This window comes from Tachysurus vachellii, chromosome 6 (assembly GCF_030014155.1).
Source record: "Tachysurus vachellii isolate PV-2020 chromosome 6, HZAU_Pvac_v1, whole genome shotgun sequence".
Classification (NCBI taxonomy): domain Eukaryota; kingdom Metazoa; phylum Chordata; class Actinopteri; order Siluriformes; family Bagridae; genus Tachysurus; species Tachysurus vachellii.
This window is the reverse complement of record NC_083465.1, coordinates 24,441,369-24,459,683: the sequence shown is the minus strand read 5'-3', so window position 1 is coordinate 24,459,683 and position 18,315 is coordinate 24,441,369. Positions and strand designations below refer to the sequence as shown.

The window sequence follows — 18,315 nt, the reverse complement described above, 5'->3', positions numbered from 1 at the left end:
TGCATGTCTTTGGACCGGGGGAGGAAACCAGAGTACCCGGAGGAAACCCCCGAGGCACGGGGAGAACATGCAAACTCCACACACACACACACAAGGTGGAGGCGGGAATCAAACCCCGACCCTGGAGGTGTGAGGCGAACGTGCTAACCACTAAGCCACTGTGCCCCCCCCGGCTGTAGACATTACATTCTAAATCCAGTCATTAAAACATAAACAGAGCTCTGCTGATGGACATGAGCTTCCATGATGCTTGCTCTCAGTTACAGGATCAACCGTTTCAGATCAGCTACAGCTTATTCACCATAATGGTTGGTACTAAGATGTACTGATGTCATTTTCACAGCCTAAATAGCACTGAAGCTGGAAATCTCATTTTTTTTAAGCTATCAATTCTTTGCGGGTGTTGATCGTTTGTTTTTGGTTAATCTACGGAAAAGACGACTAGTAACTTCTTCTTGCCTGGTTGCCTGGTGGTCCAGCAGATCAGATCCTGTGCTCTCATACCAGGACTGATTCCTAGGCAGCGCCAAGCCCAGAAAATAAAAGAAAAAGCTTACGGTTTACATCAGGAATGGTGTTTGATGTAAAAACAGTCTCAAACTTGGATTTATGATCCGCGTTGCTGACTCCTAAGTTTCTGCTCAGAAGGTCACTAGGTTTAAGCCCCAGGTCCACAAAGCTGGGCCTTTTTGTTACAGGGACACTGTATCACGTCTGACCCTGCTCTCTAACCCCAGCTTCTGAACAAGCGCAGACCTGCCTCTTCCTGAGGTACTAAAACTAAAACTTAAAAGAAAGAAAAAAAGAAACTTGTCTGTGTTCTCTGTGTATCAATGTATTCACTCCTGTAAGCCGGTCTGGATAAAGATGTCTGCCAAATGCCTTAAATATAAATTTAAATGGAAAAAAAAAAAAGAAAATAATTTCTCTGTGCTGTAATGTGACAAATAAAGCCTTCTTCTTCTTCTGTGTATCTCATGTATATTTATGATGCCCTTCTCCAGAGCGAATTACATTTATCTCATTTACACAACTGAGCAATTGAGAGTTAAAGGACTTGTTCAAGGGCCCAGAAGTGGCAGCATGGTGACTTCTGCCTCGCCTGCTCGTCTACCTCACCTTCATGATTTATTATCTCACCCGGATTCTGTCGACTTGTACCTTCAGTCTCAATATCTCACTCTCGGGTGTCATGACTCAGTGTAACACACCCAGAAAAACACCCAGCACTGTGAAAATGTGCAAATATTTTATTCTCAAACAATGCAAATATTAAAACAGTAATACTGATTAAAACATTCAGAAATACAGAGCCAAATCTCCAGAGCTGTTTGCTGATAGAAGTTCTGCTCTCACTGGAACGAGCTCACGTTATACCTACAGACGTCGACAAACAGAAAAATATAGCGCCATACTGAATCATACTGAATATCAGCCTTAATAATTGAATATAATATACAAAAAAAAAATATATATCCAAAAGCAGTGTGGAGAAAAGGTGTATCAAAAATATGCAGTTTGCCAAAAGTATTGACACTAATACGAGATTTGGGTAAAGATAATAAAAAAAAATTAGTATGAAAATAGAACAATAGGTGTGCAGTATTATAATAGTACCGATGATACAGTTCTGAGGATGTCGTCATCTCGATACTGACATCATATCTTCTGTGGTGAGGCAAAACTAATATCAGCGAAAAGCTTTGCAAACTTCAGCTGTACGAGTCAAACAAGCACACGATAAGCTTCCCATGAAAGCAGATGCACTCCGAATCGAAGTTTGTTTAAAAGTTACAACACGTATAAAATAAAAAAAAAATCATTTTTTAAAAGTGACATTAATAAGTAATACATCACCTGGTATAGGTTTACATAACAAAGCATGATGCTCGAGCAACTCTATTAGCTAAAAGTAACTACAAATGTGTGACTTAAACCTCTTTTAATAACCAAAATCCTTGTGTTTTAATTACAAACCAAAGTACAAAATACTTTATTAAATACAACATACTGAGTCCCTATATTAAAAAAAAAAAAAAGTTAAATGATTAAAAGAAGGACTTTTTTTTATTGTATAATGCATTCACTTAAATTAGTAACTAAATGGAGAAATGATAAATGTGCGCTTAAATGTTTGATATTGAACCTTTATATGATGTATCTGATGTTTTCTAAATTCATTTATTCATTCACTCATCTTCTACCGCTTATCCGAACTACCTCGGGTCACGGGGAGCCTGTGCCTATCTCAGGCGTCATCGGGCATCAAGGCAGGATACACCCTGGACGGAGTGCCAACCCATCGCAGGGCACACACACACACTCTCATTCACTCACGCAATCACACACTACGGACAATTTTCCAGAGATGCCAATCAACCTACCATGCATGTCTTTGGACCAGGGGAGTACCCAGAGGCATGGGGAGAACATGCAAACTCCACACACACAAGGTGGAGGCAGGAATCGAACCCCAAACCCTGGAGGTGTGAGGCGAACATGCTAACCACTAAGCCACCGTGCCCCCTACATGTTTTCTAAATGTTTCGAATAAATTAACTTTGCGTGAGAAAAGGATTTGGAAAAAATTGATTCCAATTCTGACATGGATTTTTCGTATATTTGTATAATTAGCTGATCAAATTCATTCATCTTCTACCGCTTATCCGAACTACCTCGGAGGCACGGGGAGAACATGCAAACTCCACACACACAAGGTGGAGGCGGGAATCGAACCCCAACCCTGGAGGTGTGAGGCGAACGTGCTAATCACTAAGCCACCGTGTCCCCCCTAGCTGATCAAATATACATATAAAATAAATATTTCAGGCACTTACTGGCTTTTCGAATGCTATAGTGCACTACAATGTCATTGCTTTAAACCCTATGTAGTGAGGATATGTAGTGAATACAAAGCCATTTAATCTTATTCTGTGTTCGAGTTGTTTTCGTTCAGAAATAATCTGCATGAAAATTCCTATTAATTTGACCTAAAAGTCAGTTTTATTTTAAAGGCAGACTTTTGTTCTGTCCATGTATACGTATGTGATTCTTATTCTCGGTGTAGGAAAGAAGGATTTTTTTTAACTGAGCTAAATACTAGGGACGTTTTGTAAATAACTAATCACTGAAGGTAAAGAAATAAAAGGAAATACAGAACATTACTGATTACCGACTTTCTGTTTAAGAAAGTAAACAGAATTTTTACTTGTAATTTACATGTAATTTACATTCTGTCTGTGGCAGGATAGAAGAGTGTTATTAAATCGTTTCACACACGATGCCTTCATTGTACAATGACCTCATTAACATAAGAAGTAAATTACTTATTTAAATATATACAAACCAAAAATGAGCTTTATGCATAAACCTAGACCTATTTTGCTTAGTACATGGAGTAAAGCCGATTAAAGATTGTTCCGATGTACCTTGATTAATGATCAGAATACACTCCAGTTTAATAATCGATTATATAGCTAGTGTACTGTGATACGGACATAAGGTGATCATTTAGTGCTTGAATACATAATAAGGCCACAGGAGCTGTTGGAGAGGTCTTAAACATGTCCAGATCCATTGCTTCCGGTGTCTGGACCCTCAGTGGACAGCGAGGAGGAGGGGCGAGTGCTGCGTGGGCGGGGCTGCGCTCCTGCACCGACCGGAGTAACGTGTTGATGGCTGACCTGAGAGATGGCGTCGTCTGACTCCCAGCGCTCAAGCTCATCTCGCACCAGGCGCTCCATCTGCTCCCTGTGGACCTCTGTATCCCTTCCCATCCTTTCATCCTGAGAGAGAGAAAGAATAAATAGTAGTGAATGTAAAGAAACCTGGATTTAAAAAGCAAAAATTCTAAACAAAAATCTAATCAAAATGAATCAGGGAAATCTCATCAAAATATCTCATCCACCTCAGCCACACCCCTTTAGCTTTCTGGACCCATCCACCTCAGCCACACCCCTTTAGCTTTCTGGAGCCATCCACCTCGGCCACACCCCTTTAGCTTTCTGGAGCCATCCACCTAGGCCACACCCCTTTAGCTTTCTGGAGCCATCCACCTCGGCCACACCCCTTTAGCTTTCTGGACCCATCCACCTCAGCCACAACCCCTTTAGCTTTCTGGACCCATCCACCTCAGCCACACCCCTATAGCTTTCTGGAGCCATCCACCTCGGCCACACCCCTTTAGCTTTCTGGACCCATCCACCTCAGCCACACCCCTTTAGCTTTCTGGACCCATCCACCTCAGCCACACCCCTTTAGCTTTCTGGATCCATCCACCTCAGCCACACCCCTTTAGCTTTCTGGATCCATCCACCTCAGCCACACCCCTTTAGCTTTCTGGACCCATCCACCTCGGCCACACCCCTTTAGCTTTCTGGATCCATCCACCTCAGCCACACCCCTTTAGCTTTCTGGACCCATCCACCTCAGCCACACCCCTTTAGCTTTCTGGATCCATCCACCTCAGCCACACCCCTTTAGCTTTCTGGAGCCATCCATCTTGGCCACACCCCTTTAGCTTTCTGGACCCATCCACCTGGGCCACATACCTCAAACTGTTTCTTTCCTAAACCCTGAGTTGTGATCATGTACTCTGGAAAAGTTGTCATATATACAGTATATATTCCCAACATAACTTGTCACAACTTGTCACTGGTTTGTAAAGAACTTCCATGTCTTTGTGCCTTTAGCGTGAAGGCCTCACCTCCATGATACCATCCAGCAGCCTGCTAAGGACCTCTCTCCTCTTCAGCTTGGCTCGTTCCATGGCCTCCAGCTTTACGATGACCGCATCGATCTTGGACACGATACTACCAATCGAGTGTTCCATACGGTCCACCCTCCGCACCACGCTGAGAACAGACCACACACCTCACTACACATCCACCTCCTTTTTGATACATTACAAAACTTCATATTTGGTTTATTTCAGTCAAGCTAATTGAATTTACTGATTCTTTCTCCTTGAGTCAGAACATTCTCATATTCAGCATTTAATATGATTAAGATATTCTGTTTGTTCTGAATATTTGTTTCTAGACCTGACATGAATGAGAAGCTTACACTTGAAACTCCTCGTAGGACACACCCCCAGAGCTGCTGCCACGGCGACGAGAACTGTGTCCACTGTCCTCGTCGTCATCCTCCTCCGAGTCATCCTGGCTACGGGAAAAGCTCCGCCCGCTCAGAGGCCTGGGCAGCGAACTGCGCTCCAAATCCAAGTCCTCCTGGCGTGTGGGTGAGAGACACTGAGCATCTATACAGATGTGTGCGTGTGTGTGTGTGTGTGTGTGTGTGTGTGTGTGTGTGTGTGTGACTTTTTTGTAAGTCAACAGTTCAATTTAAAGCAGATCCCCCAAACATAAATACAGTCAATCAGCTGATTGGAAGGTAAACTAACGCTTAGCATTAGCGTTTTTTTTGTTTTACAAAATACTAATAGAATAACTAAGGATTTAACAAAATAGTAGATTAAGAATAACTAAATACTCTAAATTCCTACTGACATACAATCCTTCTTGCAAAACCATGGGCCTCATCTTTCAACCTTTCACTAAAGACGTTTGTAGATGCTTTCATGGATTTGTGCTAAATTTCTTGTGCATGGAAATAAATTGCTGTAATTTTCCGTGCACGGTCACGGTTTACATGGTGAGTCTTATTCCAAAATATAGACGATCACCTGATATGTTATAGGACTGAATTTACAGAACTAAACTTAGTCTCAAAAATATAACTGTATCTATGAAAATGTCAGCTCCTATTTACAAAAGAATTCATGGATCAGGCCCATGGATAACTTTCCATGCACTCACTCTCTCTTTCTCCAGGTCATCCCTCATCTGCTGGTGTTCATGCTCAGTGAGCTCCTGGTCTCCATCCAGATCGTATTTGGCGAAAATGGCTTCGATCTCGGCGTCCGAGTGTCCCTTTCTGCGAACACACCAGCACATGTTCACTCAGCACAAACACATCAACCTTGTGGCTTCTTCGTCCTTAAAATTATACGTCAGGCAAACTTTTGGTCACCCTCGCAAGTCCTGCCGGAGCTCGTCGAAGTTGAGTTTCCCTCCTGCCTGACGAAGGCTATCAGATATGTCATCCACCGCAGTCTTCCTCAGCCTCAGTTTCACCATGGCCTTGTGGTAGCCCTGAGGAAGCACACCGAAGTCTACGCTTTTCTCCATTCGCATTTCTTTAGATTTTCAGCTATTTATTCTTCATTATTTTAAACAATGAATGCCAGGTATAAAAAGCCATTTGATCACATGACTTACATACCTTTTTAATGAGGTCAGTAATCTCCATTTCAGATCTTTGCTGTGCCATGTCAGCCTTCACCTCTGAGTAAGTGTCATTGATGATGGCTAAGAACATGTTCTGTAATTAACAAAAAAAATACCGTTACAGGTACCAGTTGTTCCTACTGAATTACTGTAATATTTATGCACCGTTTTTACTTGTATTTTTTGATATGTGTTAGGTCCATATGTGTTTGTGTTGTGTTGTGAATTTGAAAACAAACTGTTGCCTCCCCGGTCAGTTCTAGCCACTTAAAAGAAATAAGGGGAGAAATCAGGTCAGTTGGAAAAGTTGCTCAGTGTGACGTAGTAATGATTGAGCTCATTACTATTCATGAGCTCTCCCAATTGAGACCGCACTCCCAGAATTCGTGTAGCTCAGTGAGTTTCCTATACAGCAAGGATGGCTGAACGTCAACGGGCTTGTGAAGAAGCCATTCTGCCGCAATTCAAGGTGATTGTAAACAAAGTTCCTCTAGCCTAGGCTACTTATTGCGCTGGGTGAATGAATAGTCATGTTCTCATATCCTAGCGGTTAGCCAATCGGAGCCAAGCAGCATAGCTCATTTGAATATTCATGAGAACTGCCGCAAATCGAGCTGAGTCTCCCTGCAGGCTTTCTATACCACACTAGAATGGCTTGAAACAAGGTAACCAAGGCTTTTTTTCCACAAAAAAAGTTACAGAGTCCATGGTAAACTTCAGACATTACCACAAAAGTAATGAAATACGTGTGGCAGTGCATCTTTAATACAAAGTTTGAAGCCCACATCTGTATAGAATGCTTTATTGTGCTGAACTAGGAGGCCCAAAACAGTTCCAGCATGACAATGTTCCTGTCCATTAAGTGAGCTCAATGAAGACAAAAACTGCACAGATCCCTGACCTCGACCTCAGTGAACAGCTTTGGGATGAACTAGAACACTGACTGCATCCCAAACCTCCTCACCTGGCATCAGTGATTGATCTCACTAATGCTCTTGTAGATGAATGATCACAAATCCCCACAGCCATGCTACAAAATCTATAGTGGAAAACCTTCCCCAAAAAGCTGTAGCTTACTATAAAAGCACTGGGGGTCTAAATCTGGAATGGATCTTATTTTGGTCATAATTAACCAAATTTGTTAACATCTACTTAATAACGCCAAAGATCTTCCTGGATGCAAGAATTTCATGTTGCCATTATTTTCAAAAATGTTGCTAGATGTAGTGTTAGATTAAGGAAAGGTTAGTCTCTATTTCATTACATTTGAAAAGATATATGTAAGGGAAATATGCACTAAAATATTGACTAATAAATTTCCTGATTTGATCCCATTTTGGATATTTCGATGTCCGGTAGTCATCTGATTTTTGTTGTTGTTGTTGTTGTTTACTTACCAACAGAATCATGAACATGAAGAAAACAAAGGTGGTGAAGTAAATCGGCCCCAGGACTTTGTCGGACTCTTCGATCTCTGAGAAGTCGAAGTCTCCTAGAATGATCCGGAACTGTGTGAAACTGCCCAGGGGAGATGGTGAGAGACAATAAGCATGATTAAGTTTGCAAACCTTACTTTCTTTTTAGTGGTGAATTACTTCACCAGCTTTTAGCAAAGAAGATGACATTTGTTATATAACCTTTATAAACTTTCTGGATTATTATTAGAACAATATCAGTAAGAAGAAGAAAAAAGAAGATGAAGTAGTAGTATAACGGATTATAGCTTTAAGTTTTTGTTTTGTTTTGTTTTGTCTTTTTTGTTGTGTCTTTTGCTGCCTTCTTGACCAGGTCACTCCTGTAAAAGAGAATGGATGTAGCTGACTAATTTGAGAGAGAAATAACTAGCAGATAAAGGAATGACTGTTTACGACTGCTATAAGAGGAAACCTTACAGAACATGGACCTTCCACAACATTAAATGCAAATACAAATGGATGAAATTTATTTTGGAGTAATCACTAGGAAATTGCTGTGATATAAGAGGAATAAAACAGACATCAGGGTAAGGGTCTCCTGGACTCACATGCAGGCTTGGAAGGTACTGAAGTCGTTGAGTTGTGTCCCGAACACTAGGTATGCCAGCTGTGCGTATGCCAGAAACACGATGAAGAACATGATGGCAAATCCCAGCAGGTCTTTAGCACACCGGGACACTGTGGTGGACAGCTGGCTCATGGTCTTATTAAAGTTGACAAACTTAAATAGCTGCAGAAAGAGAAAAGGGTTTTATTCTTTATCCAGCCGAGTGTACAGCGAATAAACAGTGAACAGATCCACAGATAAGAGGCTCACTTTGACCCAGGCGAGAAAGACGATGATGGCGGCCAGATTGTTGAACTGAACCTGCAGCCGAGCGAGAGGACCGAAGTTCGGGTAAGTGTTGTGGTTTTCCAGCAGGAACTTCAGCCTGCTGTTGACTGCTGAGGTCCTGTAGATGTTCATGATGATGGCAGGCACGCTTAGCTATGAGAGATATTCAGAAAGCTCACATAAGGAATTTACAGAATTATGATGCAAAGTTGGGCTTTCTCGAACATGCATGTAATTCTGCATGCAATCTTTCGGGAGGTGACAGATTGTGTCCTCTTTTAAAAAGCTCTGGTCACATTGGAGATTATAGTTATCATTTCAGAAACATGCAGTGATGTCAAGAGCTTCCTTACCATGCAGGTTGCAAATTCAGAGGCATGTGAGAAAATCAAACATAGAGGACAAAGTTTTGGTGAATAAGAATAAGATTAAGAAAATAAATCTTAGGAATGGCAAATATTTAACTGACAATTTTCCAACCTTGCAAAGCAACTAATATTATTAACATATTAACACTAATATTATTTTTGGGACATTGACTGGTAAGCGATGTGACGTCCACCATAAACTGTGATGGAATGCAGTCAAGTCCCACAACCAGAACAAATTCTACTGCTTTTCTGCCTGAATTTTCTCCCTAATAATATGAATTATTAATGTTTAATCACATACAGAGAACAAAATAGAATAGTTACACTGCGAAAAAATCTTAGACCAGTAAAAATGTTCTTCATTTTATAGTGTGTACATTTTGAAAAGCCATTTTTTCCCACAAAACCACCCCAGCACTGGTGGGATCACCCATTCTCCAGGTTATACTAAAACAAGAATTCTATCTCTATCGATCCCTCTAGGATTTCACAGACAATAACACAAAAACAAGCAAACTCTGTGATATTCATAGGACCTTGCGTAAAATTACCACAGCAGATCTGAGCCGTGACACATCCTGTGTCATCATCACAACACGCATTCAGCCAAAACCCATGTCGTGTGCACGAAACATAAGTACGGCTATCATAAAAGAAATGAAATATGATTATTCACTAGTAGGAGTTGAAAAGAAGAATCTTGTGTTTGCAATTTCACTAATTCATGTAAAAAAATGCTGCACCAAATTCAAGCGTATTTGCCAGTACCGTTACTATGAGCACATCCAGGCAGTTCCACAAGCTTTTGAAGTAGCGCAGGCGGTGCAGGCGGATCTCCAGCACCTCCTCCACCAGGTAATACAGAACGAAGAAGCAGAAGATGACCTCGCACAGCCCCACAAAGTGGTCCCAGCTGGACACATAGCGCATCAAACGCACAGTCTGGAACTGCCATGAGGTCACAGCGCCCCCTGTGGCTGGAAACTCCACCAGCAATCTGTATATAGAATAAATTACTCTCTAGTTGATTCTGTGGGTATGCATAACATGTTGCTGCTCACTTTAAGCTGCCTTAAACAAACTGCCAGCATTTTTAGCGTTATTTTTCCAGCTCACTAGCATATCATGATGAAAGATAAAACAATAGTCACAATGCGCTTGACTGAGATATCACTGGATATCATGTTCACGGTGACACAAGGTTTCTCAGGTTCAGGCGTTTTACTTTTCCATGGTTGCTATGAACATCATCTTAAAACTGTTTAGAACACCGAAGAGCAAAAATGTATGTTAGACCTGTTAAATTAGATAATTATAACGAAAATTGTAAGATAACAACATAATTTATATAACATTTTTTTAAACAATGTAATATTAATGTCATTCAGGTCAGCAGTTATTTTGTTGTAAATTAATTTGAAGTATTTTTTGCATTAAACTGTTTCATTTTCACAATTACCAATAGCTATTTTCCTTCGATCGGAGATTAGTCAGATTTACCGAATCCCGAGTCAACTTTCACCTACTCTCCTGTGGGTCTGTGTGTACCTGATGATGCAGAAGAGGTTGATGTTGCCGTTGTAAACGGAAAAGTCGAGGAACACGGCTCTGGTGCCTCGATCCAGCCACAGGTTGGCCTTCAGCTCCTGCAGCTGTCTGTCGGACTCGTCCCTGGTGCGAGACAGATCCTGATAGAAACCTCCTCCTCGATATGTGCCCACTTCACCCGAGTAGCTGCTTTCCCCGAGGCTGATTTCCTCAGCGTACACCCACCTGAAACACACACAGGAAATCAGATCATACTTATTGTTTTATAGAGGCGTGAAATAGTCTTTACACCAGCTACACTTCGAGTCATCATAGTCCCAATGTTTGAGACTGGGTTCTTACCAGTAACCTCATTTGTGTACACAATATACTGATTTGATCGATCGATCAACAGACAGACAGACAGACAGATAGACAGACAGATACTTACTTAACCTTCCTATTTTCCCTGGGTCTATTTGACCCAGCTGGAAGGTTTTAATGTGTTATAACTTGGGTTTTTTTTTCCAAATATTTGCCTGAAATTTACCAGGATTTTTCCAAATGATGAACTTTGCAAGTAAAATTAATTTTGTCTATTTTCGTTGAACTTTGTGTTCAGACCAGTATATACTATGCGATTTCGATCCTTCTGGGTCATTTTGACCCGGCCACATTTAGTGGGGCAATAGGTCACACTTTTGCCCTTTTCAGCGCAATGAACATACATACAGTACAGACACAAAAATGTACACATAAAATGTTCACTGATACACGCACCCAAAACACACACTCACACACCACACACACACACACACGCACACACACATTTGGGCACTGCATTTCATTAGGCCTTCAGAAAAAAAAAGCTACACATTTGTAAATATTTCTCACTTTTGATATGCCTTTGCCTAGCAGAGGGCAAAATATGATCTACCGAAATGATGCGACACACACACACACACACACAAGCATTGGGCATTGCAATTCATTGAGCCTCCAAAAAAAAAAAAAAACAGTCATTTGTAAATATTTCACACTTGTTATATGCATTTGTCCAGCCGCGGACAATATCTTCTCTTCTCTTCTAATTCTACCAACTATCGTTACACACACACACACACACACACACACACTATTACTGAGGTAAAAGATGCCTAAATTAGGTAATACTTTTTAAATGTCCAGTAGCAGCGAGTAACGACAGACAGAAAACACAGACGATTCAACACATAGAGAACTATGAAGATAATGGAGATGCATCCTGCAAAATTTTGCCACTTATAATGATCATCAACCCATTGATAGTGATCTACACTCCTTGAAATATTACTATTGGTAAATGTTTATTAAATGACAGATGCCAATAATCTATATGCTAACAAGTATCCCATATAACATATCATAACCGAAATACTGTATTATACACTGTGTTATATAACTTCATTCTAAACGCATTGTGTGTTTCAGTAAAAAGATATTTTTTTGTCTTACGCTGTGCCATTTTTCAGTCCAAACGACTTCTTGTCCTCGTAGGCGGCTGCGTAAACGCCGTAGCAGTCGTACACTTCGTCCTTCAGCTCCTCGTGAACAGGACAAGACTCGTTGAGGACTTTGACCTGACGCAGGCGCGGGACTCCCAACAGCAGGTTCTCATAATAGATGAGGCTCTGGTTCTCCGGCAGGCTCTTGTTGTTGTACCACACTTCCCAGTACATCCCGTTTAGGAAAGGCCCCTCTGTGTACTGAAATGAAGCGCTTACTTTTGTTTAGTGTTCACATGCTTAAAACAGGTTTTGAAAAAAAAAAAAAGATTAAGAACGTTCTCAAAGTTGATTCATTGAAATGCAATACAAAGGTCTTTACTTTCCAGAAGTCCTCCATGGTGGAGAGGCTCCTGAAGGTGGTGGTCTCGCCGCTTGACAGTGGCGTGTCCAGGAAGAGCTGAGACATGACTTTGGTGTAGTAGTACATGTTAGTGCTCACTATCCCGTATGTTACTGAAACACATTCAGACAAAAGATGAAACAGGTTTATCAGATTTAAACAGAGCTTCCTAGAAACTTGTTTCTTGCATCTTTTATTTTTTTGCTTATATATATATATACACACACACAGTGATACCTTGAGATACGAGTTTCGTACCTTGCTCGTATCTCAAATTGCTTGTATCTCAAAGCAATTTTCCCCATTTAAATCCCATTAATCCATTCCAGCTCGCAAAATTCCACTCCAGTTGTTTTGTTTATGTGTTTTGAATATGAAAAATGTACAGAACCTGTATTTATAAATGTCAAATATTGTATAAAAACATACAGTAATAAAAGAGAATGTTAAAAAAAATAAACTGGTTTTACTTTACGGAAGATGCGCACGGAGGTTGAGGGAGGAGTAAACAGGCGGAGGAGTTAGGAGGAATTACACTCTTAATGCTACTTTACACTCTTAATGCTACTTTACACTCTTAATGCTACTGTACACTCTTAATGCTACTGTACACTCTTAATGCAACTTTACACTCTTAATGCTACGTTACACTCTTAATGCTACTGTACACTCTTAATGCTACTGTACACTCTTAATGCTACTTTACACTCTTAATGCTACTGTACACTCTTAATGCTACTTTACACTCTTAATGCTACTGTACACTCTTAATGCTACTTTACACTTAAATGGAACTTAACTAAACTTCATTTAGAGCGGGGAGAGCAGCAACTAGAAAATAGAATAGACCCCCGTATAACAGAACCATTAATCATGCATAGAGTTAAAAATAGGAAAGGAAAATAATAAATGAATAAATGGATAAATAAATAATTAAATAATTAGAGAGAGAGAGGGCGAGAGAGAGAAAAATATGTGGAGATTTATGACGTAAACTGGTACAACGAACACAGGTTCCGGCATGGTGGAGTCGGGGTTGGAGGAGGGAGTTTAAATCGCAGCAGCAATGAATGGGAATTTAAATGGTCGGGTAATATGGATGTCGTAACCGGATTGGTGCGCGTCGTGGACAGCTGATTAACAGCTGATGCTGATGCACGCTTGACGACGTGGCCTGCCTGAACTAACGCGATGCTTGATTTCTCTTAACTTAACTGAACTTAATTGCTACAATTTCTGTTTTCTTTACATTAATTTTGCTTAATTTTCTTCATCGTTTTTCTCTTCACTTGTTTTTGCTTTTTTTGTCACTCTTTCCTCACTAACATCTGCCGGTCGTTTTAATAAAAACCCGTCCGGTCGGCATATCGGATGCAGTGTAGTCACACAAGTTAAAATTGTTTAACGGATCCAACGCTTAAAACGCAGATGGTCGGCACCTCACGCAGCCCCTTTGCGACTCTCCATAGGAAATGAATGACTTCCGGTTTATCGGCGGTCGTTTGTCGTGTGCAGTGGAAAGGCGGCTTTAACCGAGTGAGAAGCTGAGGCGGGGGAAACAGAGCACACGTGGCTGTTGGGATCTTTGTTTCGGCGGCGGCGGCGGCTCAGATGCTCGTATCTCAAAAATTTGCTCGTATCTCAAGCCAAAAATTTGGTCGAATCACAGCTCAGTATGTCAAAGCACTCGTATCTCGAGGTATCACTGTATATATATATATATATATATATATATATATATATATATATATATATATATATATATATACATTGTCGCTGTCGGGCGGAAACCTCGTATGTCCAAATCGATGCTATTGGTCAGTCCCCACGGGGGTCTGTTATTTTTACAAGTTATTAACCAATCTAAATTCTTGAAAATAGCTTGATCGCAAATCTCTTAACTCCATTGGACACTTCAACTGTCTGAGAAACCTCGTAACTCCACCTCTTCTTCACTCCGCGGGATATTTCTCCTCAAGATTAAGAGTGGCAACGAATAAACACGTCTTAAAGTGATATCTAAACTGATTTTCATGGGGCTCAAAGAAAAAAAAATTGACCCCCGCTAGTTCTGGTGCTCGTCTGAGGAGAGGAATTTAGCGCAAGACAATCCACTGCAACGCGGACTAAACCCTGTGCATTGCAGATAAGATAGGATTGTATCTTACAATGTCAAGGCAAAACCGTTATGTTCAACAAGTAGCTGCCTTTGCCGTCATGCTCATCACTTTAAGCAAGCTGGTTGGCTTTTTGCCTCGTTATTATACGTAAACATGCCGTATAACGTAGTGAAATGATAATTTGACCTTCATTAATTTTATTTTTTGGGTGAACTATTCCTTTAACTATCATTTTATCTATGTTTATCTGTTATTGATGTATTTTAAATATCTATTTATTACTGCTTATTATGCTTATTGATATGTTCATTGACGTTTTAAAATGTTTTTTTATAATATAATATTTGAATTAAATTTAATGTTTTGGATACCACTATTAAATTATTGTTTTTATCATTCTTTTACTGACTTTAAGTCAGCCTACTTATATAATAGACAATGCCTCTCTTGGCACTGTGCATGTAAAACACTAACACTAACAAGTGAAAATAGTTAGGTTAGATACATTTGAGTAGGCCTGTTTTGTTAAAAATCGATAGCTGTAATGCTTCTGTGCAGAAAGAAAACCGTGAGCCACGATGGTAAGTTTGCGAGCAGATTAGACTAATTTCCACCTATTAGACAGCCTAATCAGCTTATCGTGTTTTATATTGCATCACTTATAGCTCTTAAACCTTTAAAATAGAGTTTAGGAAGATGTATGTAACTACAGTCATTAGCTTTGGTTAACTATTGAAGCCTTGTCTCTTTTTTGCCTTGTCTCTTGTCAAAAGGCTCAACGTGATCGCAGACTTTATTGAACACTGCTGGCAGCAGCGACGTCTGTGTCCGTACCGTTCTTATCAATGACAGCATAATCTCGTATCTCCCTGCTCCCAAGTCATAAAGCTTGTATCTCCGATAAAACGTGACTTTGGGAAAATGTTGTGTTAATGTTGGTACACAACAGTATATGAAAGCAATATAAGGTATAATAACAACTTTAACAATACAATGTTTAACAACTCAAAAAATACGGCATTTTTTTAATTTCCTGAAAAAGAATGGTTTTGGAGATACGAGGATTCCGCCCAACAGCGACGATATATATATATATATATATATATATATATATATATATATATATATATATATATATATATATATATATACATATATACACATATATACATAGAGAGAGAACGAGAGAGAGAGAGAGAGAATGAGAGAAAGAGAGAGAGAGAGAGCACTGGAATGGTATAAAATGTGCAATTTCTCTTTACAGACTTGCTTTTGTTCAGGCTTTGGGAGTATTTCGTTTCTTTCCGTTTTTGCTCCCTCAAAGCCAGCCTCGTGTGCTGAAATGGTTCTGCCAGTAAATTGCATAACAAACCAGCTGAAGCCAGATTTTTGGACCCGTGGGCAAAAAACAGGACCATATGGTATCCTTATTACCAACTCTGGCTTCTCAAATCCTCATATTATGTCTGATTGCAGGTAATTATCTGGAAAAACGCAACTGTAAGTCATCCGGCTGCTCAGTAATAGTTCCAGTCTTCTGCAGACAGAATAGTGCTTATGTGCTCTCATCACCGTACAAACATGGCACAGTTTAAAAACTTCCATAACGTAATACAGACAAAAAAAAGTGAGGCTGATGAGGAAATGACTGCTATACGGTCCAGAGCTGCTATGATGTATTGTACACGATATCAGAAACTAATGCAGAATTAAATGGAATTACAAATTGCTAAAACCTAGAATGATATATGTCATTTTTTAATTATTAAAAATTGTTAGTGTTAACAAATTGTTAACAAATATATGAAGATTTAAATACTTGTTACTAGCAATGGTGCTATTGGTAAATAATCAATTTGTGGGTTGTAACAGTAAATTCTTTGCACTGGGCCACATCTCATCGACGTGTTGTTTATTGTTTTCCTAGAACAGCACACGTTCATGTGAGTTATCCTAATTTTATCTTAGTTAACCTATAATTATTGCTCCTTCTGGAAGATATGATTCTATTAACATTGCCTTATTAAGCCTTGGTATACTGTAAGGAATGCATTTATTTATTTAACTACTTATAACTGTAAATTCGTCGCTTACTCTAGTTTACATCCTATGTATATGATCTGTACATCTGTACACCTATACGCATATCTATTTAAAAGTGCAAAACACTCAATAAAAGTCATTTTTATTTTTGCTAAATGTGACAAAAAGCATCAGTTGGATATCTAATGACCTTTAAAACATTAATACATTTTGGAAAATACCTGTTGTTATTGTGGCAGTGGTAAATCATTCATATAATGGTAGAAATTGTTTAGTAAATATCAGTGTGTTTCACTTACAGATGCATAAGGTGATGAGAAAAAGCACGTAGGTTATCATCTCTCTGAGGACATTCTTCAGGTACATCTCTCTGCTGCTGTCCCTCTCCTCCAGGTGACGTGTGCCCCACAGAACTGAAATCATTGAGCAGACTTCAACATCGAACCGCAGTATTAGTCGACTACAATACTGAGTAATGAATATTGAGTAATGTAATGCGATCACATTACAAGGTAACATGGTGTCTAGGAGGGTGCCTTACTTCCTACAAACATTACAGAATAAGTACTGCCTGCAGTGCATTTTGGGATATTACGGGTGCACCGAATTACAGTTTTCACTCTGTTTATTATAAGGATTTCAGACTTTTCCAAACTTCCCTGCAAGGATTGGAACTTCATTCTGATAAAGTGCTTCAGATGATGATGAAGAAGAAGATGAAGAAGAAGAAGAAGAAGAAGTGGCCACTAGAGATGCGTTAGATCGTTAAAATGCCAGATTTCAACTTATCCTGTCTAGGATGTCTATTTTTAATCTTTCTTAGATGTATTTCAATACCAGATGTGACAACAGAACACCTTGTATTTTTTGATTGGTCAGAATTTCCATATTTCTCCCAGGACTGGAAACTTTTAAAGTATACCCTTGTTAAATATTGTACTGTGTAATGAAACTGAAAAGTTAGTATGATGGTGAATAGTTCAGAAGGCAAAGCATTACGTCTGATTTTCTCCAGGATCTTCACTACCCAGCTTGGCGGCTGGTGATGAAGTCCATCAGCGGATGGAGTCGGGTAAAGTCCCCGGTGGAGGCCCGCGTTGCTCCCGCTGGGAAAACTCCCCAGTCCGCTGCTGCCGCTGCTCGAAGTGTCAGATAAGGATCTCCGTCCCGGGCTCCAGTTCGCCTCCATACCCTCTTCAGGCTCGAATCCCGGGTTGTCTCGGCTCCACGCCTGTCTGGAGCCGGGGTTAGATGATGGAGAAGGCTGATCTTCGGGGACCCCGAGCCCCACTTCTCCCTGCGGCTCCATCCTCTCCATCTCGAGCCCTTCAACCGGCGGCTGTTTCTGCGCATGCGCGTTGCTCGGGGTTCTGGCTGCTTGACAACGGTTTCGACTAGAGCTCATTTCTTTTTTTTTTTTTTTAAAGAAAGTATGCTATATACCTTTCAACACAGCCTTGTTAAATCACTTGATATGTTATAAAATATTACAAAATATCGTTCTTTTACTATTTAATCAGAAATCCGCAAAAAAAATAAGAATATGACGAAAATGTCCAAAAAAAAAAAAAACAACAACTTCCCTCAGGTTTTTGTAAGGAAAAATACCACTTACAAAGAAAAAACACATTTAACTACACGCCTACTGAATAAAGGATCAATTCCACAGTATTTCCGGATGCTTTTGTCCTCCGTTATTTTGTTACAAAGAAGATAAAACTCTCTTCTGGTCCCACATCAGCCATCTTGTTCCACTAGTCTTCCCCTAGA

General features: G+C 40.0%; 1 protein-coding gene across 2 annotated transcripts; it reads right to left on the bottom strand.

Annotated features, from left to right (window-relative positions):
- Window positions 1-1,230: 1,230 nt before the first annotated feature.
- Window positions 1,231-18,315, bottom strand: pkd2 (polycystic kidney disease 2). Of its 2 annotated transcripts, none has more exons than XM_060873055.1 (15): window positions 17,545-18,315; window positions 16,845-16,958; window positions 12,362-12,495; window positions 11,990-12,240; window positions 10,517-10,741; window positions 9,737-9,965; window positions 8,580-8,750; window positions 8,311-8,492; window positions 7,685-7,805; window positions 6,283-6,381; window positions 6,031-6,152; window positions 5,817-5,934; window positions 5,065-5,228; window positions 4,706-4,853; window positions 1,231-3,785 (listed from the first exon to the last, which is right to left on the bottom strand). In XM_060873055.1, exons 1-15 carry the CDS (start codon window positions 17,948-17,950, stop codon window positions 3,558-3,560), a joined length of 2,712 nt encoding a protein of 903 aa, XP_060729038.1. In that variant the 5' UTR covers window positions 17,951-18,315; the 3' UTR covers window positions 1,231-3,557. The 2 variants fall into 2 exon arrangements, with proteins under 2 accessions (XP_060729038.1, XP_060729041.1); XM_060873058.1 differs by having other exon boundaries at window positions 5,065-5,225.

Excerpts from the sequence above, each read along its gene's own strand:
- pkd2 (XM_060873055.1), bottom strand. The coding sequence starts at position 17,950 with ATGAGCTCTAGTCGAAACCGTTGTCAAGCAGCCAGAACCCCGAGCAAC. Across the intron at positions 9,966-10,516 it reads AACCTCTTCTGCATCATCAG|ATTGCTGGTGGAGTTTCCAG; the intron begins GTACACACAGAC and ends TTCTATATACAG. Across the intron at positions 7,806-8,310 it reads AGTACCTTCCAAGCCTGCAT|TTTCACACAGTTCCGGATCA; the intron begins GTGAGTCCAGGA and ends TCCCCTGGGCAG.